Source organism: Schistocerca americana, chromosome 4 (genome assembly GCF_021461395.2).
Source record: "Schistocerca americana isolate TAMUIC-IGC-003095 chromosome 4, iqSchAmer2.1, whole genome shotgun sequence".
Classification (NCBI taxonomy): domain Eukaryota; kingdom Metazoa; phylum Arthropoda; class Insecta; order Orthoptera; family Acrididae; genus Schistocerca; species Schistocerca americana.
In genome coordinates this window covers 594423298-594448186 of record NC_060122.1, presented here as the reverse complement: position 1 = coordinate 594448186, position 24889 = coordinate 594423298, and the positions used below count along the sequence as shown (strand labels likewise).

General features: G+C 43.7%; 1 protein-coding gene across 1 annotated transcript in view; it reads right to left on the bottom strand.

Moving 5' to 3' along the window:
• LOC124613030 (putative serine protease K12H4.7) overlaps positions 1–24889 on the bottom strand; it is an 85345-nt gene that overhangs the window by 26191 nt on the left and 34265 nt on the right. The window contains exon 6 of the mRNA XM_047141598.1: positions 5348–5628. Coding sequence (XP_046997554.1) covers positions 5348–5628 — 281 coding nt within the window. The remainder of the gene's footprint in view (positions 1–5347; positions 5629–24889) is intronic.

Genomic DNA, 24889 nt, shown 5'->3' with positions numbered 1-24889 from the left:
AATAAGCTGCATGATGCGCAACTTCACTCCCGACGTCCATGACGAGGTCCATCTTTGCAACCACGACACCATGCAGCTCGGTACAGATGGGCCCAACAAGATGCCGAATGGACTCCTCAGAATTGGCATCACGTTCTCTTCACCGATGAATGTCGCATATGCCTTCAAAGAAACAATCGTCGGAGACGTGTTTGGAGGGAACCCAGTCAGGCTGAAGGCCTTAGATACACCGTCCAGCGAGTGCAGCAAGGTGGAGGATCCCTGATTGTTTAGGGTGGCATTATGCGGGGCAGACGTACGCCGCTGGTGGGTGTGGAAGGTGCCGTAACGGCTGTACGATACGTCAATGCCAACCTCCAACCGATTGTGCAACCATATCGACTGCATATTGGTGAGGCATTCGTCTTCATGGACGACAATTCGCGCCCTTATCGTACACATCTTGTGAATGACTTTTTTCATTAGGGTAACGACATCGCTCGACTAGAGTGGCCAGCATGTTCTTGAGACATGAACCCAATCGAACATACCTGAGATAACCTGAAAAGGCTATTTATGAATGACGTGACCCACAAACCACTCTGAGCGATCTACGCCGAATCACCGTTGAGAAGTGGAACAATCTGGACCAACAGTGCCTTGATGAACTTGTGGATAGTATGCCACGGCGAATTCAGGCATGCATCAATGCAAGAGGACGTGCTGCTGGGTATTAGAGGTACCGGTGTGTACAGCAATCTGGACGACCACTACTGAAGGTCTCTCTGTATGGTGGTACAACATGCAATGTAGGGTGTTCATGAGCAATAAAAAGGGCGGAAAAAATGACTATGTTGATCTCTATTCCAAATTTCTGCACAGGTCCCGTAACTCTCGGAACCAAGGTGATATAAAACTTTTTTTAATGTGTGTATCTTTGTTGGTACTGTGAAATAACGAGTGAAGTATAGATCGTGCGCGGTTGCCTTTATGCCCACGAAACAGTTTCCTTCTACGGTGTTACCACAAATGTAGACATCCACCCTGATCTCACCTGTCATACCAATCTACATTTACCACTACTTCTACCTGACTACTCTGCAATTCACACTTAAGTGCCTGCCGGAGGGTTCATCGAACCACCTCCACATAATTTTTCTACCGATCCACTCGGACAGCGCGTGGAAAAAACGAACACTTAAATCTTTCCGTGCGATTATGTCTGTTATTTTATGACGATGATCATTTCTACCTGTGTAGATGGGCATCAACAAAACATTTTCGCATTCGGAGGATAAAGTTTTTGATTGAAATTTCTGTCCTCCGTTGCTCCATGTACAGATTATAAAGCTTCGGCATCACATATTGCTGTTACGGGCATTTGCATAACTGGTGAGCGATTTTGAAATTCCTGTTCACACTGCAATTCTCTGCTCCCGAATCTCCCTTCGTGTTGTTTTGGTGCTGATAGGGGCCGGGAGAGCGACACTCAGTTCTGCAATGACCTTTGCAGCTGTCGTCCTCTTATTTTTCGTCAGAATTCTCTTAAATAACCGTCTGACACGACACTCAACACCCACTTCCGTTCGCGTTGTTATTTAGCGGATGACGTTTTTCCGCTTTCTCTGTATGCTACATTAATCTTTGATACGTTGCCAATCGGTGAAATGAAATGATGATGAAGACAGCACAACACCCAGTCCCTGAGCGGAGAAAATCCCCGACCCATCCAGGAATCGAACCCAGTTCCGTAGGACGGCAATCCGTCACGCTGACCGCGTAGCTATTGGGGCGGACATAGGTTTAATAAGTTTTGGTTGTAAAATACTGACATGAATTATTTACAGAATGGAATAACTGTTATAAGCCTACATCGAAAGGTTATTTATGCTACGAATTATCTTAGAAAACATGATAAAAAAGTCAAATCTATGTTTATGGTATTGCTAGATTCAGAGGAAGTTTTTAACGATGTTGACTGCAATACGCTCTTCTAAATTCTGAAGGTAGCAGGGATGAAATACAGTAAGCGAAAGGCTATTGACAACTTGAACAAAAACCAGAATGCAGTTATAAGTGAAAGGGAAGCAATACCTGAGAAGCGAGTGGAACAGCTATTCAGTCTGTGCATTGAGCAAATTAGGAAGTAATTAAAGTTTGTGGTTTACCGATGACGTTGTAATCCTATCAGAAACGGAGAAAGGACTAGGAGGAGCAATTTACCGGTATGGGCAACGTCTTGCAAAGAAGTTACAAGAGGAGCATCTCAAAAATGAATGGAGGGTAACAGAATGTGGTCGAATTAACTCAGGCGGTGCTGAGGGAATCAGACTATGAAACGAGACGCCGGCCAGAGTGGCCGTGCGGTTCTAGGCGCAGGACTTCTGGATTTTTTGCACCCTGATTCGCATGCACTGGACCACCAATGCCTGCCGTGTTTTCCCTCTGAGACTGCCGTTTTGGCTCAGTCTCTGGCTGGCAGCAAGGGCGGCTGCTCGATGTCGTGGTGGCCCGCAAGAGTCAGCAGTCGTTTGTGGTGGATGCTGACCTGTCATGCAAACCAGTTGCACCTATACCCTGCTGGGTTATCACTGCCGTCGCCCTCCAGTCAACCGGTCGACAGGGCTGGTCGAAAAGAAGGTGCAGACTCCCACTTGCAACAGTGTGCTTCCCCATTGCCGCCCCTTTCGCACCATGGTCCGAACTCCCTCCACCTGCAGCGTCAGGCCCCAGCGAAGCTTGCTTCCATGCCTCCCAATATGGGGCCCATGGACTCTGACTCGCCCTCCTTCTGCTCTGCCTTATCCTCCTCCTCCACTTCCTGTCTCCCATCTCTGGTTGATATGTCCTCGCCTCCAGCATTTCTGGTGGACCAGACAATGCCTTTGGCTCAGTACCCTTCCTCCTCTCTGGCGGAACCATTGGCATTGGCCATGTCTCCTTTTGCGGTAGGTCCCCTGCCCAGGATCCTTGGTTTCTCTCTAGTCCTGCACTGGAGGCTGTGACCCAAACATGACCATCTTCATGACCTTTTAAGGGAGAAGAGATTTACGTTGTATGCTGTATTCTTGGTTTTCAGCTGCTTTAGTTTGACAGTGAGGAAGATCTGCAGCGGATAGGCACTTGCTGGCAACTGACCCTTAACATAGAAGAATGTAATGTATTGCGAGTACATAGAAAGAAGGATCCTTTATTATATGCTTATATGATTGCGGAACAAACACTGGTAGCAGTTACTTCTGTAAAATATCTGGGAGTATGCGTACGGAACGATTTGAAGTGGAATGATCATATAAAATTGCTGGTAAGGGGGGTGCCAGGTTGAGAGTCCTTAGAAAATGTAGTCCATCAGCAAAGGAGGTGGCTTACAAAACAAAAAAATGGCTCTGAGCACTATGGGACTTAACTTCTGAGGTCATCAGTCCTCTAGAACTTAGAACTAATTAAACCTAACTAACCTAAGGACATCACTCACATCCATGCCCGAGGCAGGATTCGAACCTGTGACCGTAGCGGTCTCGTGGTTCCAGACTGTAGCGCCTAGAACCTCTGGGCCACTCCCTCCGGCGGCTTACAAAACACTCGTTCGACCTATACTTGAGTATTGCTCATCAGTGTGGGATCCGTACCAGGTCGGGTTGACAGAGGAGATAGAGAAGATCCAAAGAAGAGCGTCGCGTATCGTCACAGGGTTATTTGGTAAGCGTGATAGCGTTACGGAGATGTTTAGCAACCTCAAGTGGCAGACTCTGCAAGAGAGGCGCTCTGCATCGCGGTGTAGCTTGTTGTCCACGTTTCGAGAGGGTGCGTTTCTGGATGAGGTATCGAATATATTGCTTCCCCCTACTTATACCTCCCGAGGAGATCACTAATGTAAAATTAGAGAGATTCGAGCGCGCACGGAGGCTTTCCGGCAGTCGTTCTTCCCGCGAACCATACGCGAGTGGAACAGGAAAGGGAGGTAATGACAGTGGCACGTAAAGTGCCCTCCGCCACACAACGTTGGGTGGCTTGCGGAGTATAAATGTAGATGTAGATGTAGGTGTAGATGTAGAAGAAGAAAAAATAACATTCACTAAAGTAATTTTCTGAAACTAATGCGAGTTGGGAAGTTAACATTTGTTTTAGTGATAATGTATCACTTGATAAAGTGGCAGTTTTGATTTATTCTATGTTTTTCATTTAAGTTAGCAATTAGTCATCAAAAGCATCATTTACATTTGTTAGTTTAATTATATTTAGTTCATAAATATACAGTTTCTGGGTTTGCCTAAGGAGTTACTTTCCTTGTTCCAAACACATAGGACGTTTGTATGTCATCTATTTTGTAAGGACAAATGTAAATTTACAGCTTCCATCAGCTTTAAATAATTAACTATTTCACGATAGTGTTTGGCTGTTTAAGTGTACTCTTTCATGTAGTGCTACTTCCTACCTTGCAAGCCGCACGGGGTAGCCGCGCGGTCTAAGGCATCTTGTCACGGACCGTGAGACTCCCCCCGTCGGAGGTTCGAGTCCTCCCTCGGGCATGGGTGTGTGAGTCGTCTTTAGCGTAAGTTATTTTAAGTTAGATTAAGTAGTATGTAAGCTTAGGGACCGATGACCTCACCAGTTTGGTCCCATAAGACCTTACCACAAATTTCCAATTTTCCTACATTGCAGCTGTCTCTGTGCTGTTTTTACCATTGCAGTAGCCATGAAATCAGTTGCAGCTACGTAGCCTTTATGGCCACCACACCATGCTCTGCCTTCAAATAGCAACTTGCTGGTGGAAAACCATATAATATAACTCTTCGGTCTATCTTCTGCGCTCTTTGTTGAGGCTAAATACAACGAATGTAAGTGTCGTTTGATATGGTATGGCAGCACTGACGCACTACTTCGCCGGGAACTCAGCACTCCTTTCTGCTGACTTACTCCACCGTCTAAGCTGAAGCTCTCGTGAACCGCTCATGCCACCTCACAGGTGAAACAGGTTTGAAAGACAGAATCTAGTGTTTTGGCCTCCATCTCCCTGTACTATCTTTCGTTTCGGTGTCATCATAATCAATGAGCCATTAGTAAGACGGAATACTTTGCTCTATTGACTGATTTTACGTAGCACAAACTCAGCACTCAAGACGTAAGGCGACGCTTTCACATTAATTAACCACTTATATCACGGCTGCCTTCACACTTCTTTCGACTTCGTTCATTCATGTTTCATTAGTTAATGAGGTTTTTTTAAACTTGTTACGCAACTCTCTCTATTTTCGCAGTTGCTCTTGTATCTCGCCCTAGAAATTGATTGAAAATAAAATTTATTGAACACAAAACTCACTAAACAAAGCATTCCTTTTAGAACGTCACAATTAAACACAATACTTACTGATATCATCGCTCCATTCAGTGCTCTGGTAGTACTCGATGGAAGCTTCGTAGTCGGGATCGACGCAGGATGTTGCGTCATCGAACCCCAAGAAGTTGGTGAGGCGCTCCAGCGCCGAGTCCCCGCTGGCGCTCCTCAGCGCCTCGCAGTACTGCTCCACAGTGCTGCTTCCGATTCTGGAGACCGAGTTGTACTGCGCTGCCCCGGAGAACGCGCTAATGGCGAAGCTGCTCAGCCCCGCCACGTCGTATTCTTGCGACACGTCCAGTGGTGAGCAGAGCCTGCGCAGTCAGTGGTCAACAGCTAATTTCTCTCCGCTGTGCTGGAAATGCGTATGGTGAGGTCCTCAAAGCCTCCAAGCAGTTAAATGTGTAGTTGTGATCTCCAGTCCAAAGACTGGTTTGACGCAACTCTCCACGCTAGTCGGTCTTGTGTAAATCTTTTCATTTTCTTTCGTAACTACTGCAACCTACATCTATTTTATTAAATGACATGTTCTAAGGATAGTTGGGACGAGTAGTTTTTCCGGGGAGAAAGGAAGGGGAGACATAGCTGTTAGCTGGTAGGATGAGGGACTCATATGATGGGAACTGGCTCGGGGAGGTGTGTGTGCCTGATTAGCGGCGATTTGACGACACTTAACTGAAACATTTTTTATATTGGACATGACTGTCAAGCGCTCCAGTGTTAGAATCAAAATTTAAAAGAACACTGGAAGACTTAAGATCGAACATGACAGAAGGATTAGATTTCTAAAATCATTGAGGGAAGTGCCAATAAAAACGACTATTCACTTTCGTGTGCAGAATCTATGAATCTGGCGATATATCATCTGACTTTCGGTAATACATCATCCACACAATTCCAAAGAGTACAAAGTCAACAGTGCGAGAATTACCGCACAATCAGCTTAACAGCGCACGCATCCAAGTTGTTGACAGTAATAATATACAGAAGAATTTAAAAGAAAATTGAGGGTGTATTAGATGACTAATGGCACCAGAGAGGCAGTTCTCACGTTAAGGTTGATAATGGAAGCGACACTAAAGAAAAATCAAAACAAGTTCATAGCATATCTCGACATTGTCAAATGGTGCAAATGGTCAAAATTTTGATGAAAACTGGGGTAAGCTGTAGGAAGGGTCGGATAATATACAACATGTACAAGAGCCAAGACTGAATGGTAAGACTGGAAAACCAAGACAGAAGTGCTCGGATTAAAAATGGTGTCAATGTCATCTTTCGCCCCTGTTGTTCAGTCTATACATTGAAGATCCAACGATGGAAATAAAAGAATGGTTCAAGAATGGGATTAAAATTCAAAGTGAAAGGCTATTAGTGACAAGATTCGCTGATGACACTGCTCTCCTGAGTGAAAGTGAAGAAGAATTACGTGATCTGCTGAATGGAATGAACAGTCTAATGAGTACAGAATATAGATTGAGAGTAAGCAGAAGAAAGACGAAAGTAATGAGAAACAGAAGAAATGAGAACAGCGATAAACTTAAGATCGGGATTGGTTATCACGAAGTAAATGAAGTTAAGGAATTGTGCTACTAGGTAGCAAAATAACACGTGACGGACGGAGCAAGAAAGACATCCAAAGCAGACTAGCCCTGGCAAAAAGGGCATTCCTGACCAAGAGAAGTCTCCTAGTACTAAACATATTCCTCAATGTGAGGATGAAATTTCTGAGAATGTGCGTTTGGAGCACAGCATTGTATAGTAGTGAAACGTGACCTGTGAGGAAACCGGAAAAAGAAGAGAATCGAAGCGTTTGACATTGGGTGCTACAGAAGAATGTTGAAAATTAAGTGGACTGATGAGGTAAGGAATGTGGAGATTCTCCAGAAAATCGGCGAGGTAAGTAATATACGGGAAACACTGACAAGAAGAAGGGACAGATAATAATGAATCTGTTAAGACATCACGGAATAGCTTACATGGCACTAGAGAGAGCTGTAGACGCTAAAATGTATAGAAGAAGACAAAGATTGGAACACATACAACAAATAACTGAGGGAGTTGGTTGCAAGTGCTACTCTGAGATCAAGAGTTTGGCAGAGGTGAGGAATTCGTGACGGGCCGCATCCAACCAGTCAAAATACTGATGACCTCCCCCCCCCCCCTTGCCAACTCACCCGCCCCCCCCCCCCAAAAAAAAAAAAAAAACTTAAGTGTCAGAATTTAATTTCCGACTTTGTTACAGCACTATTACGATTTCACGATGATTAATTTGTGAGCTTCGTACCTGCATTTTGCGGATGTGAAAAGTATTCGATTTCTCGGCTCTTGGGGGTGAGTCTGCAGGGCTCGCCAGTCTCGGAGAGTCGGCAGAAGGCTTTTCACGGTGTGTCGAAAGGGAAACGTGCGCCTCCTGGTTGGTAGTCACTTTTCGCACAAATGCTTGTTGTGGACAGTACCTGGAGCTTTCTCGCTGGCCAGAAGCACTGTGTCATTCCTCTACACCTCTTTCCCCTGAATGCGCTTTAGGGTGGAATTTATGTTTCTTTTTGCACATCGAAGATGATCCACATACTGAAACTTCCCTGTCGTGAGAAAGTTTTTTGCTACTCTTCAAAATTACGTACTGTTCAATCCATAGTTACACCCTCGCCACCAGACATAGTGTAGATAATGCTGCGCAATGAAAAAAGACCGTTCTAAACCAGTACCAACCCCATGAATGTTAATGTTTTCTACAAGGTCTGATTGGGAAGTTTCGAATGCTTTCCCTAGCTTTTTCGTAGAAAAAGGAGCATGCTAGCTTATTATATTGGCAACAGCATTCAACCTTCCCTCCAAGTGGAGCTTGAGAGTTGTGGGAGTTCAGGAGAGACCTCAGAGAGATTTAACTTCTAGGCTATCATCTGGCGCTTACTGGTACCCTGTCATTGCACTTAAAGAATATAAGGTTCGCTCAGGCAGAAGTGTAATCTGTCTTCTGAGCAGTAGACACTTAACCCGCTTGCTTATGCATTTTGAACGCTCAGTTATCTATGTTAAATATTTGTCTTACTTATCTAACTGTAGCGAGTTTCGCAGATGCAGAAACTTCATTCATTTTTTCACCCTGCATTCTTTTGATTAAATGTGAATCCCACAGTATCTGGAGTTATTTTATTTTAGTAGCCTACAGTTTTCCTAACACTGCTCTGAATTATTTATTATCAGTTGTTCACTTGATTGGATTATTTAAGATTTGTATTCTCTATCCGAATTACATTTAGAGATCTCTAATGTCCTACAGCTTCCCTATCTTTAGGCGAGTCTTAAATAATAAATGTAACCACCTTAATTTCAGGATAATTACTTCATTGACGAGTTTCCGTTGTCTGCAGTAGCCAAGAACTATTTTTAAAACTATAGGAAATGCAGAGGTCGTAACGAGTGTCAAATGCTCACATGTTTTACTGCAGTAGTAGTTGGTGCACAAGTTTTGTTGTTGTGGTCCTCAGTCCTGAGACTGGTTTGATGCAGCTCTCCATGCTACTCTATCCTGTGCAAGCTTCTTCATCTCCCAGTACCTACTGCAACCTACATCCTTCTGAATCTGCTTGGTGTATTCATCTCTTTGTCTCCCTCTACGGGTTTTACCCTCCACGCTGCCCTCCAATACTAAATTGGTGATCCCTTGATGCCTTAGAACATGTCCTACCAACCGATCCCTTCTTCTAGTCAAGTTGTGCCATAAACTTCTCTTCTCCCCAATCCTATTCAACACCTCCTCATTAGTTATGTGATCTACCCATCTAATCTTCAGCATTCTTCTGTAGCACCACATTTCGAAAGCTTCTATTCTCTTCTTGTCCAAACTATTTATCGTCCATGTTTCACTTCCATACATGGCTACACTCCATTCAAATACTTTGAGAAACGACTTCCTAACACTTAAATCAATACTCGATGTTAACAAATGTCTCTTCTTCAGAAACGCTTTCCTTTCCGTTGCCAGTCTACATTTTATATCCTCTCTACTTCGACCATTATCAGTTATTTTTCTCCCCAAATAGCAAATCTTCTTTACTACTTTAAGTGTCTCAGTCCCTAATCTAATTCCCTCAACATCACCCGACTTAATTCGACTACATTCTATTATCCTCGTTTTGCTTTTGTTGATGTTCATCTTATATCCTCCCTTCAAGACACCATCTATTCCGTTCAACTGCTTCCAAGTCCTTTCCTGTCTCTGACAGAATTACAATGTCATCGGCGAACCTCAAAGTTTTTATTTCTTCTCCATGGATTTTAATACCTACTCCGAATTTTTCTTTTGTTTGCTTCACTGCTTGCTCAATATAGAGATTGAATAACATCGGGGAGAGGCTACAACCCTGTCTCACTCCCTTCCCAACCACTGCTTCCCTTTCGTGTCCCTCGACTCTTATAACTGCCATTTGGTTTCTATACAAATTGTAAATAGCCTTTCGTTCCCTATATTTTACCCCTGCCACCTTCAGAATTTGAAAGAGAGTATTCCAGTCAACATTGTCAAAAGCTTTCTCTAAGTCTACAATTGCTAGAAACGTAGGTTTCCCTTTCCTTGCTCTAGCTTCTAAGATAAGCGGTAGGGTCAGTATTGCCTTACGTGTTAAATTTTCTAACCTACCTGCCCGATTAAGGGATCTGACATTCCACGCTCCGATCCGTAGAACGCCAGTTTTCTTTCTCCTGATAACGACGTCCTCTTGAGTAGTCCCCGCGCGGAGATCCGAATGGGGAACAATTTTACCTCCGGAATATTTCACCCAAGAGGACGCCATCATCATTAACCATACAGTAAAGCTGCATGCCCTCGGAAAAAATTACGGCTGTAGTTTCCCCTTGCTTTCAACCGTTCGCAGTACCAGCACAGCAAGGCTGTTTTGGTTAGTGTTACAAGGCCAGATCAGTCAGTCATCCAGTTATTGAGCCTTATTTCGACCTCTTACATGTCTCTTAAATGTGTCATTATTCAGATGCATGAATAGAGCGACAATGTGTCCCTCTGAAACTTTCCAGCTCGGCAACACCCGCAGTGCCACTCACGCACGGTTTTTAGGCCCTTTACAAATTTACCTGTCAGATTCAGCTTCGCAGCTACTCTTGAGCCTGAAGGTAGGGAAACGGTATCAAAGGTGTGTCTAAAGGGTTGACTAAGCCCCAGCGCTAGAGCACCTGCAAGGTTGAACGTGTGCGAAAGCCTCTGGCAGGTACATTTGTAACATGCTCAACAATGGTTCGTGGGTGCCAACGAGGGTGTTGCCGAACTGGGGGGGGGGGGGGGGTTCTTAAAGGGGCCCTTCGACGTTCCATTCATGCACATTTTAATGTTGCACACCCCAGCAATTACTCCACAGGAGGGCGCGAAACAGGGAGGTTGGAAAAGCAGAAACGCCCTTCGCTTCTTTGGATCACGTGCATATTTCGACGAATGGTTTTGAACATTCCTTAGTGGTTCCACTATGTATACCTGGGAAAGAATTCCGGTCACGCTACATTCCAAAGGCGTGAGATCACTTTCAACGGGGTAGCAGTCCCACAATGTTCTTAGAGTAGGTTTGACACGCCCAAGAGGGCGGCATCAGTGTCGGGCACCCTCAAGAACGTCGTCCTGTCGCTCACTGCACTGTGAACTGTCGTTTTCGACCACGAAATTTGTATTAATCAAGCCGCAATGCAAGGAGTGATGTCATTGATGCCTTTTTTGCCGCCCCTTGAGGCCATTTCGTATTGATTCTGAGCGGAGGTGTGTCTGAAAAGTGACGTCACAGGGCGTCACGATTTTGCACAATTACAGAGGTAGGTTTTAAGCGCAGTTGAGCCGAATTTCAAAATTATGCATCGGAATGGAAGACAGTTACGGGGTTTCGAAAAAGTGATCCTTCTATTTTGTTGTGCAGTGTAGTATGATTCGGGACATGTACAAAGACATTGTTTGCTTCATTAAAATGGAGAGTGCGACGTAGAATTCGCTGTGCGAAAAGCATCTAACACTAGTGTTCACTCTCTCAACAAGCAGCGTCTGACATGTGCTTTGTTTATGACCGTGACATAACATAAGCTCTCCTGGAATTGTACTTGTTTAAAGGGAAATGGTAAATTGTTAGGAATAAGCAGGATTCAGAACAAAAACTCGGTCTTCCATGCCACTTTGCGCCAGAATTTCCGCTTCTATGATGTTACGGCGGAAGACGAAACTTAAAGCCATTGTGAATGAAGGGTTCTAAGGAGCGAGATATTTAATGTCTCTCTCGATCAGAGTTCCGTCACGCATTTATTTGAGGAACGATTTTCCAAAGAGCGAGTTAAAGCCTCAGGTTCTCAAGCAGCAGCGAGTATCGCCTCACAGCCTTCATTGTATTCTTGAGACAGCATAGCCTCTCTGGTGTATCCAGAAAGACTCGGTCGATTTTTAGGAAGTTCTTTTGTCAAACGAAACGAAATTAAAATATAAGGAATAGGCACCCAAATCATAAAGCAAACTTAATATACACTTTTTTCTAGCAAGCAATAAAAATAAATAATGCCTATCGAAAGAAGAAAAGTGCAATCGTTAAGTTCCTAATATACAAGGCGAAATCAGTAAGTACATATATCTTAGCCAAGCAAATTCGCTGCTCCATTGTATTCGTAAAAATAAGAGTGCTTCGCTTAATTATGTCCAAGACGCAAAGTTCCGAAAATACACCTGTCGCTGAGTTGACATAAACTACCATCTATGGTTTCTTTCGGGTACTACGAAACAAACGGAGCCATCCATTCATTCTTTGGTGTACTGCGTTGGGATGATTAAACATCAGAACTACAAAGCCGAGCATGCGATTTTAGATGAACGTTTCAAATACAATATTTTTTCCGTGTTCCGGTTCCGATGAAATAAAGCTTATAAGCTGCCACAAACTACGCTCATGTTACTTGGGACAACTCAAAGAAAATTCGTCAGGTAGTTTTCGAGAACAGCGTGTTCAAACAGACATACGATAAAACCTCAAATCTATTTTCGTTTTCCGTGATCCAGTTCTGATAAATAAAGCCTGTGCGTTGCCCTAAGCTACTCTTTTTACCTGTAAATCCCCACGAAAATTCGTCTAGTTGTTCAAGAGATTAAAGTGTTCAAACACACAAACAGACAGATACAAGGTTTTACAGTTTCACTAATAGTATGGGTTCCGTAGACGTATTTAACAGGCCAATGGTTTCAGCTCCACCACGTGATATGAGTATATTCCCTTAGTTACAATGAACTTTAATGGAATCATAAACAAACACTATGAGAATTAAGGTAGGAATACTTTATGGAGTAATAAACCGTTGAAGGTATTCAATAACACTGTTAACGCAGTAGTACTGTTTGTGAAAACTGCAACACACTGAAGCTTGTGCATTCTACGTAACCGACATGATATTGTAAGAAGCGTATGGCAAGTAGAAAATGAGAAACATTGAGCGATAGCACATACATTTATACATAAAATAGCTGTCAAGTGAAAAAAAAATTAAAATTCCTTAATGTAGATAACCACGAGCATCAAGTGACTTCACAGATCTCATGTGAGGATGAATGGGTATCTGCGTGAAATCCAGTAACGAGCCTAGCACCTGCTTCTGCTACTTAACACTTTCCTTAAAATGACTTTGGCTGAATGTACGTAGCTCCAACTGGAAGTCTTCAGACGCTATACCTCTTCAGTTTTATTCGAAAACTTAGAAGTGAAATAACTGAACGATGATCAACTGTTAAACACGATATTCCATTGCCGACAAGCCTCGTAGCACGAAAGGCGAACGATGGTATGTAAAATGGGTGAAGTACTGCGGAAAACATTTTGAGTATGAATGCAATGGCGATTTGGGATCAGAAATGAGCTTCAACACGGTCATTGACCTTGAACGTATGATTTAATCATGCCCCCCATCTCTTTTCCCTCCTCTCCCAACGCCCCCACCCTCCCCTTTCCAACCTTCCTTTCCCCTCTAAATCGATTAAAGCTAGAATTCCTCCTTCAGACACAGACTAGTATTCTAGTGGCAATTAAAACCAATCAATTACAATGTAATCAGAAAGCAGCCATCTTCATTGTTCTTAATTTTATGAGCCATGTTAAAAAGAATTTATCCAGAAACTTACAGAAAGGATGTAACTACAGTTACTTCATATCCGTAATACATCAATAAAATACACCCACAATACAGAGCTTGCCGTTATTCCTTGAAGACTTACTTCACAATTGTAACCTCTTGATGTCTCGACAAATAAACCATCTAAAGTACACTACTTGCCATTAAAATTGCTACATCAAGAAGAAATGCAGATGATAAACGGGTATTCATCGGACAAATATATTATACTATAACGGACATGTGATTACATTTGCATGCAATTTCGGTGTATAGATCCTCAGAAATCAGTACCCAGAACAACCACCTCTGGCAGTAATAACGGCCTTGATAAGCCTGGACATTGAGTCAAACAGACCTTGGATGGCGTGTACAGGTACAGCTGCCCATGCAGCTTCAACACAATACCACAATTCATCAAGATTAGTGACTGGCCTATTGTGACGAGCCAGTTGCTCGGCCACCATTGACCAAACGTTTTCAATTGGTGAGAGATCTGGAGAATGTGCTGGCCATGGCAGCAGTCGAACATTTTCTGTATCCAGAAAGGCCCGTACAGGACCTGCAACATGCGGTCGTGCATTATCCTGCTGAAATGTAGGGTTTCGCAGGGATCGAATGAAGGGTAGAGCCACGGGTCGTAATACATCTGAAATGTAACGTCCACTGTTCAAAGTGCCGTCAATGCGAACAAGAGGTGACCGAGACGTGTAACCAATGGCACCTCATACCATCACGCCGGGTGATACGCCAGTATGGAGATGACGAATACACGCTTCCAATGTGCGTTCACCGCGATGTCGCCAAACACAGATACGACTAACATGATGCTGTAAACAGAACCTGGATTCATCCGAAAAAATGACGTTTTGTCATTCGTGCACCCAGGTTCGTAGATGAGTACACCATCGCAGGAGCTCCTGTCTGTGATGCAGAGTCAAGGGTAACCGCAGCCATAGTTTCCGAGCTGATAGTCCATGCTGCTGCAAACGTCGTCGAACTGTTCGTGCAGATGGTTGTTGTCTTCCAAACGCCCCCATCTGTTGACTCAGGGATCGAGACGTGGCTGCACGATCCGTTACAGCCATGCGAATAAGATGCCTGTCACCTCAACTGCTAGTGATACGAGGCCGTTGAGATCCAGCACTGCGTTCCGTGTTACCCTCCTGAACCCACCGATTCCATATTCTGCTAACGGTCGTTGGGTCTCGACCAACACGAGCAGCAATGTCGCGATACGATAAACCGCAATCGCAATAGGCTACAATCCGACTTTTATCAAAGTCGGAAACGTGATGGAACGCATTTCTCCTCCATACACGAGGCATCTCAACAATGTTTCACCAGGCAAAGCCAGTCATCTTCTGTTTGTGTATGAGAAATCGGTTGGAAACTTTCCTCATGTCAGCACGTTGTAGGTGTCACCACCGGCGCCAACCTTGTGTGAATGCTCTGAAAAGCTAATCATTTGCATATCACAGCATCTTCTTCCTGTCGGTTAAATTTCGCGTCTGTAGCACGTCATCTTCGTGGTGTAGCAATTTTAATGGCCAGTAGTGTATATACGAGAGAGGAATGGACAAATGGATGATGGATGAATCACATCAATTCACGCCTAAGGGAGCTTTGAAACGACCTCCTATCAAAAAGGTGTGTCACTGGACGAAACAGTCGTGGTCTACAGTGAGAGGAGACATTATTGTTAAATCTTTCTGGAAGTGCGGCATAAGTAACACGCTCGATGGCAGTGAAGACCGTCTTATATATGAAGAGGACAACGATGTCGATGAAGAACAAGAAGACAAAGAAAAAGAACAAGAACAACAACAACAACAACAACAACAACAACAACAACAAGCAGGGGAGAGTGCTTAGAAAATGTAGTCCATCAACAAAGGAGGTGGCTTACAAAACACTCGTTCGACCTATACTTGAGTATTGCTCATCAGTGTGGGATCCGTACCAGATCGTTTTGACGGAGGAGATAGAGAAGATCCAAAGAAGAGCGGCGCGTTTCGTCACAGGGTTATTTGGTAACCGTGATAGTGTTACGGAGATGTTTAATAAACTCAAGTGGCAGACTCTGCAAGAGAGGCGCTCTGCATCGCGGTGTAGCTTGCTCGCCAGGTTTCGAGAGGGTGCGTTTCTGGATGAGGTATCGAATATATTGCTTCCCCCTACTTATACCTCCCGAGGAGATCACGAATGTAAAATTAGAGAGATTAGAGCGCGCACGGAGGCTTTCAGACAGTCGTTCTTCCCGCGAACCATACGCGACTGGAACAGGAAAGGGAGGTAATGACAGTGGCACGTAAAGTGCCCTCCGCCACACACCGTTGGGTGGCTTGCGGAGTATAAATGTAGATGTAGATGTAGGAGAAGAAAATTCATATGACGATTTTCAGGGAATTTAAAGATCAGTTCGGTTTTATGAACTAGGAATATTTTTTTATCTGGTTTTGCAATCTGTTAATAAAATGGTTAAAAATGTCATTTAAAAATGCTTGAGGATTAAGGGCACCCTATGGTCCATAGCATATTATAATCCATGAAATACGTTGCTACTGTTCAGTACATTGTTTCATCGAAACGTCATGTAGACTCCACTGTTTGAAAGGTGTGTCAGCATTATCAGCAAACGGTGACAAACGTTTTTCACTGTAATATAAAGTTATATCCTAACCTGGAATCGCTATAATGATTGGGTGACTTTGAAAGTGGGTAGCTGAAAGCTTAAAAACTTCGCTTCTGACCTATATGAACATGTATACTAATGTTTAGCATGTTATTTCATTGGAGTGGCATGTGTTTTGTACTGCCAGATAAGGAAGGTGAGTAATTAAAAGCACACCAACCCTCATTTCTTAAGTATAAGAACGTATGTTACTACAGTTCAGTATGCAGTTTGAGAAACATGTTTCAACAGCTCTATTTTCCCAGCGGTTTTATTAGTGGTATGGAAAATCGCCCTTTGAAGTATCAACAAAAACCATTTGCCCGTGGCCATCTGATCATACTGCTGTGCTAAATGCATTCCAAGCGTGGGAAGAAGTCCGGACGAGAGAACTAGCTAAAAGTGCCTTATCGAGCACAAGATGTTTTCAGTGCCAACGTTGTGGAATAACATTGTTTACTTTAATAATTCTCGTCAAGTTCACTTTCAGCTGTAAATTAGATCAGCAGTAGCGCCCATGTGTGTTTTTCATTGTTGATGTTGTTTTTGGGTCTTCAGTCCAAATACTGGTTTGCCGCAGCTCTCCCTGCTTTCCTATATTGTGCAAGCCTCTTCATCTCCAAATGACTACTGAACCTACATCCTTCTGAATCTTCTGCGTGTACTCATCTCTTGGTCCCTCTCTACGAATTTTATCCTCCACGCTTCCCTCCAGTATTAAATTGGTGATCCCTTGACGCCTCAGAACGTGTCCTATCAACCGACCCCTACTTCTTGTGAAGCACCGCAAGGATATCAATTTCTCAAAATTCTGTAAACTCGGGCCAAGACATTGTGTGTCTTTGGTTCCCCAGATGTTCACTCAGCGAGTGCTAGCACAGTTCACCAAAATACCAAATTGATGCTTGCTAGTTGCATTATTGGCAAGAACTATAAATTTTTGTTTGGCTTGACGGTGTGCACCACTAAATAGAGAAACTTGCATGATTCATCAATGTCAGAACTGCTCTGGAGGACGTGCACTTGACTCACACCTTGCCGATCTATACAAAGACAAAAATCGTGAAGAAATGTCAGATGAAGTGGAGAGATCAACCGAAGGGAATTTGTTACAGAGTTTCAAGCAACAGTTTAAGTCTTGATTTCCCTAGGTGAGCCATGCTTGCTGATTTTCCGTAGTTGATTTGCTGGAGTACTAATCGCATAGATTTTTAACATATTTGTTTCAAATTTGATTATGCTTCTTTAAAAATCTTTTGTGATTTGATCTTTGAAGAGACTAAAAAATTGTCAGGTGAATGGCTTTTTGATGGAGTAGAATTGTAAATTTTACTGAATCTCAGGCCCTGACTCGACAAAATTACGTTTCGGTAACTGTTTTTCCACAGCGAATCCATCGTATTATCAGAGGAAAAGAATGAAAAGTCATCTGCAAAAATAAAATATGAGTGTGCTTCAGTCATTTTCTTTACAGAGAGACTGCTACAAGACAAAAGTATCTGCGTAACTCGTAGTGGAGTGAGAAAAACAGATGCTCATTTTCCAAAAGAACACGATCTATCATTTGGAAGGGTGGTGGAGGGTTACAGCAACTTAGAACTCCTAAATCAAAAAGTATCAGATGGATGGGCGTAACATAAGCAGCAAACACCTTCTAAATGTACAGTGCAACATAATTTTAAGGGAGCAATTTTTAGAAATGTCGTAATTGTCAACCATTGCGACGTAAAAGTATGATATTTGTCTGAAAGGTGCCTGCATTCTTTGTCTGTGTTGATGCAAAAGGGCTCGGCGACGCATCAGACAGCAAGGTGTCGACTCACACAAAGACAGGTCACAACTCAGAGGTTCATGTGAGGTGGTTGAAATGTCACATTGGCATAAAAATATCCCAAAAATTATGCACAACGCTATGGTGGATGTGTCACACGATAGGAAGGTCGCCACATTCCACAGTTTCTCTTGAAGCCATTGCGACGGCTGTCAGAACCTCGACGCCCACGGCTGGAATCCCGTGGTTCTATTACGAATGGCCACGGAAAACATTTTACACATTCAGTCGCTCAGAATCGATACGAAGAGGCATTAGGGACGGGCAAAAGGGCATCGATCAAACCATCCATTTCCTTTGCAGCGTTGATTACCACACATATCGCTGTTAAAAGCAACAGTGACAGTTCGTAGTGTGCTGAGCAACAGGACGATATTTCTGAAAATTTTTGACACAGCTGACATCCCCTTCCCCCACCCCTCTAGGAATCAACCGATCTCTCGTGGGCTAGAAAGTCCGTTGAACGTGATCGCACCTCTTTGGATTGCATTAAGACCTAAATTTTTTTCTCTGGTGTACGTAAAGGAACGGTAGGGATGTCGACGAAATTTAAACGTGGTCCAAAGAAGCAAAAGGTTCTCATTGCTTATGTTTTTCAGTCCTCCTCTGATCCTGCGGCGTGATCAGAGAGAGGTATACCATTGACACAATCGTGAATAAAAGGGTCCCTCTGAGAGAATCCCCCCCCCCCCCCCTCCACCGGCCCTTTACCAGTTCGATACGTCCACGGTGTCACTCGCCCGCTTTTGTTGACCATTTTAAAAATGTACCTGTACAGAGACAAACTGTGGTGGAGTGATAGACGCTTGTATCTTGAGTGAACTCGCGGAGAACATATATATCGCCAAGAATCTGTCGTACATATGGGACTCATATCACTGGTTTGATGCAGCTCTCCAGGCTACACTACCCTGTGCAAGCTTCTTCATCTCCCAGTACCTACTGCAACCTACATCCTTCTGAATCTACTTGGTTTATTCATCTCTTGGTCTCCCTCTACGATTTTTACCCTCCAAGCTGCCCTCCAATACTAAATTGGTGATCCCTCGATGCCTCAGAACGTCCTACCAACCGAGCCCTTCTTCTAATCAAGTTGTGCCACAAACTTCTCCCCAATTCTATTCAATACTTCCTCATTAGTTATGTGATCTACCCATCTAATCTTCAGCATTCTTCTGTAGCACCACATTTCGAAAGCTTCTATTTTCTTCCTGTCTAAACTATTTATCTTCCACGTTTCACTTCCATACATGGCTACACTCCATACAAATACTTTCAGAAACGACTTCCTGACATTTAAATCTATACTCGATGTTAACAAATTTCTCTTCTTCAGATACGCTTTCCTTGCCATTGCCAGTCTACATTTTATATCCTCTCTACTTCGACCATTATCAGTTATTTTGCCCTCCAAATAGCAAAACTCCTTTACTACTTTAAGTGACTCATTTCCTAATCTAATTCCCTCAGCATCACCCGATTTAATTCGACTACATTCCGTTATCCTCGTTTGTTTTTGTTGATGTTCATCTTATATCCTTCTTTCAAGACACTATCCATTCCGTTCAACTGCTCTTCCAAGTCCTTTGCTGTCTCTGACACAATGACAATGCCATCGGCGAACCTCAAAGTTTTTATTTCTTCTCCATGGAATTTAATACCTACTCTGAATTTTTCTTTTGTTTGCTTCACTGCTTGCTCAATATAGAGATTGAATAACAACGGGGCGAGGCTACAACCCTGTCTCACTCCGTTCCCAACCACTGCTTCCCTTTCATGTCCCTCGACTCTTATAACTGCCATCTGGTTTCTGTACAAATTGTAAATAGCTTTTCGCTCCCTGTATTTTACCCCTGCCACCTTTAGAATTTGAAAGAGAGTATTCCAGTCAACATTGTCAAAAGCTTTCTCTAAGTCTACAAATGCTAGAAATGTGGGTTTGCCTTTCCTTAATCTAGCTTCTAAGAGAAGTCGTAGGGTCAGTATTGCCTCACGTGTTCCAACATTTCTACGGAATCCAAACTGATCTTCCCCGAGGTTGGCTTCTACTAGTTTTTCCATTCGTCTGTAAAGAATTCGCGTTAGTATTTTACAGCCGTGACTTATTAAACTGATAGTTCGGTTATTATCTCATCTGTCAACACCTGCTTTCTTTGGGATTGGAATTATTATATTCTTCTTGAATCTGAGGGTATTTCGCCTGTCTCATACATCTTGCTCACCAGATGGTAGAGTTTTGTCAGGACTGGCTCTCCCAAGGCTGTCAGGACTGAAGACCACAACAACAACAATCTTCAACTACGCTTCTATGAGATGATGGTTCTAAAGTACAATATTTTAACATTTAATGTGTTTCGCCAGTGACGCAAGTGATGTGTGTTGTGTTGTGTGGCCAGCTGTGATTGCTGGTGATGTTGTTACCCGTTCTGAGGGCTCTGGCAAGTTAGTCATACTGCCCGTCCTGACGAACTGATAGGTAGCACATCAGTTTTAGCAAAACTGGGACAGTTAAGAAAAGCCTTGTTGTCCGGGAAAATCATTTTAGATTGGGGTATCAGCGGTATCTGCTTCTACAATTGTGCACAAGCACAAACTGAAACCTCACAAAGTAACTGTCGACTGACCAATTCAAATACTGCTACTGGGCGTCATTACAGCAAATGGCTACCGCAGTCTGTATGTGGGGAAGAAGATCATGCTGAAATGCCCGGTTTTCTGATGAAGGATGGCTACATTTATCAGGGTACGTGAATTAGTAGAAAAGTCGTCGTTCGAGTTCTAAAAATCCTCATCAGTTACACCACGGGAGTATTGGGTGTAATTCGTGCAACACGGTCTATTGGACTGATCTTTCTCACCAAGCCGTAGCTTCTGGTAGGAATGTGAACAATATTTTGCATTCTTTTTTACCTTTGCGCTGTTTCGACATGTTATCGAAAACGCTGTATAACCTCTTTGCCTGTATCTAAGCAACGGTCCGCTTCTCGTCTCGCCAGGGGCATACGCGAGTTCTGACCTACTGACCTAACGGCCCCCCACATCCCCTTGCAATCAGTCGTTTACCATCCATAGCTGGAGGACGGCCATCCAATGGCATGGGTGGGGGGGGGGGTGGGGGGGGGGGTGCACGGACGCTATAAGCAGTTAGTAGAATTCAGTATTATTTCGAGCTAGAGGATGGCTCTATGCTTTCTATTTATACGCCCGAGAAGCACATCGCCCTAGAACATAATCTGCTACTTATTGCTACGGAATTCACGGGTAAAGTTGAATTCTGGATCGTAGGCATTGACACTCGTTGCACATCATTGCTGACCAGAATAGTGTAGAGACTGTACCAACATTCAGATCCGTTCCCTAGGTTTTCTTAAAAAACTTTTCCGATGGCTACTCTACTCTTCTAAAGGTTTCTGTCTGTTCGTGGCACAGTAATTTTTGTTTTATGGGTTTGAGCACTGATTTTAATTTACCATCGTTTTTGCTGCATTTGTGTGAATGAATTTTGGACTCAGGATTAATTTAACTGCTTGTTGTATGAGTGGAAGACATGTCCGTGGTGTTGTTTAAATTTTATTTACACATTCGTTTATGCAACAAATTTGAATCATCTCCAATTTACCTAAAGAGTTAAAGTAATATGACCATAATTTAGCTAAGTAAAGACACACATCAAAAAAAGTTTTGCATCACCCCCGGTTCCCAGAACTCCGAAGATAGACGTTAACTGTGGATATTGTATCACAGGCACATTCCCTTTGACTGTCCAGAGATGACACTACACCCGCCCGAAGATCTAAACAACCATGCACGAGCAGCGCCTATTAGACAGAGGGTATCCGACATCCGACCAGTTCCAGTCATTCCACCAGGAAGGATGTACATGGCTCGTGTTGTCTGTAGCTCAACCATGCCTAGAGAGTCAATACTGAGGTTCGATCGCGTACGCATTGTTACTTTCTCAACAAGGGAAGTGTCCAGGCGTCTCGGAGTGAACCAAAGCGATGTTGTTCGGACATGGAGGAGATACAGAGAGAGACAGGAACTGCCGATGACATGCCTCGCTTAGGCCGCCCACGGGCTACTACTGCAGTGGATGACCGCTACCGACTTATTATGGCTCGGAGGAAGCCTGACAGCAACGCTACCATGTTGTATAATGCTTTACGTGCAGCCACAGGACGTCGTGTTATGACTCAACCCGCGCGCAATAAGCTGCATGATGCGCAACTTCACTCCTGACGTCCATGGCGAGGTCCATCTTTCCAACCACGGCACCATGCAGCGCGGTACAGATGGGCCCAACAACATGCCGAATGGACCGCTCAGGATTGCCATCACGTTATCTTCACAGATGAGTGTCGCATATGCCTTCAACCAGAAAGTCATCTGGGATGTGTTTGGAGGCATTCCGGTCAGGCCAAACGCCTTAGATACACTGCCCAGCGAATGCAGCAAGGTGGAGGTTCCCTGATGTTTTGGGGTGGCAGTATGTGGGGCCGACGTACGCCGCTGGTGGTCATGGAAGGCGCCGTAACAGCTGTACGATACGTGAATGCCATCGTTCAGCCGATAGTGAACCATATCGGCAGCATGTTGGCGAGGCATTCGTCTTCATGGACGACAATAAGCGTCCCCATAGTACACATCTTGTGAATGACTTTCTTCAGGATAACAACATCGCTCGACTAAAGTGGCCAGCATGTTCTCCAGACAGAAACACAACCGAACATACCTGGGATGGATTGAAAAGGGTTGTTCATGGACGACATGACCCACCAACCACTCTGAGATATCTACGCCGAATCGCCGTTGAGGAATGGGACAATCTGGTCCAACAGAGCCATGATGAACTTGTGGATAGTATGCCACGACGAATACAGGCATGTAACAATGCAAGAGGATGTGCTACTGGGTATTAGAGGTACCGTTGTGTACAGCAATCTGGTCCACCACCTCTGAAGGCCTCGCTGTATGGTGTGTACAATGCGCAATGTGTGGTTTTCATGAGCAATAAAAAGGACGGAAATGATGTTTATGTTGATCTCCATTCCAATTTTCCGTAAAGGATCCGGATCTCTCGGAACCGAGGTGATGCAAAACATTTTTTGACGTGTGTACTTTACGATTGTCCATTCCTTCTTTCCATCCGTTGGGCTTGCAAGTGTGTTGATTGCTGATGTATTTTTCGTTTCGGAACACGTGTTATCTGGATATATGTGTTTTAATAAGGCCTGGAATTCATACTGAGCCATTTAAATTGTTTTGATAGAAGGTCCACGCTATCTAGTGCTTCCAAACATCAACTGAAAATTTCTCTATTTTCAATTATAACATTTTTTGCTTGCTTCCTTACATTTAAATGTAGTTCCGTTAAATCAATACGCCACCTGACACAGTACATGGAACCATCAAAGGCGTCATCAGCAGTCAGGGTCTATCTATATGTTGTTGGATTTCGAACAATGCGGACGTAGAGCTCCCCTGTCCGTGAGAAACACTATGTATAATCATGAAGCAGGCCAACATTTTTTACCATCTTCGTACTTAAACTGTGATCTTGTACACATTTTCTCGCAAGTTTTTAGAAAGGGACTGTATAACCCGACTGATTATCCTCACTGAAAGAATACTGAGCCGAGCTGAGAGCATACAGCGACGTGGAAACTATTTAACCAAAACAAAGTGAAATGTTACTTTCAATCGACACGTGGACCGTATTTTAATGGAGCATTATTGTGTATCCTGTAACTAGAATAATAACCGTCGCTGCAGAAACAGGGGATAGGCAACATAATGATCACAGTGGTAGTAATGGGATGGTTGTGTTTGAGGGTCAGTAGTGCAGCTAAGGCATGTGTTGCGCTGGACTGTGCGTGTTCAGTATGGACTAAGCATTAGTGCAGGTTGTTTAAGAGTAGTGCACATTTCGTATTTGCATTCAGAGGACGAGGTCGACATGCAATGAAAGGCCTAACTGAGTTCCAAAGAGTACGTATTATGGGGGACTGATTAGCTGGAGCATCAGTAACCAAGAGAGCCAATTTATTGGCTGTTTCAAGAGCAACTGTTTCAACAATTGTGACAGCCTACACAAAATGCGGAAAGACATCATCGTCTTAAAGTAATAATTGGTGCAAATCAAATCTAAATAACAGAAACCGTCGTACGCTAACATCAATTGTGTCAAAACAACACAAAAATACGGCGGATAAAGTTACTGCAGAGCTCAATAGCCCTCTTCGAGACCCCGTAACTATTAATACTGTCCGCCGAGAACTCCATACAGCGAATATTCACGGGCGAGCTGCTATGCCGAACCCTTAGTGACGTCAACCAAGGCAAAGAAGCGTAAAACATGTCAGAAGCATACATCCTGGGCGCCTGTTCAGTGGAAAAACGTCATATGGTCTGACGAGTCAACGTTTACGTTATTTCCAACATCGGGCTGGGTTTACGTCTGGAGAACACCAAAAGAAGCCTACTAATCTGATTTCTTGAATCCAACGGTTAAGCATGCAGGTGGAATGTGATGGTGCGGAAAGCCATGCCATGGTATTCCGCTGTTCCTATCATTACTCTCAAAGGCCGTGTTACAGCCAAAGATTATGGGATTTTAGGTGATCAGGCGCACCCCATGGTTCAAATGTTGTTCCCCAACAATGATGCCATATTTCAGGACGATAATGCACTCATTCACACAGGCAGGACAGTACAATTGTTGTATGAGGAGCATGCAACTGAATTGCAGCGTTTTGCCTGTTCAGGACAGTCGCTTGTGGGCGGTATTGGAGCGCAGACGCCGGAGCAGATTTCCGCCTCCCTCGTCACTACAGGACTTAGAAGAAGTTCTAATCGAAGAGTGTCATAATATTCCACTGGAGACTATAAAATCATTATATGCCAGTATTCCAAGAAGAATCGCAGCTGTATTACGGGC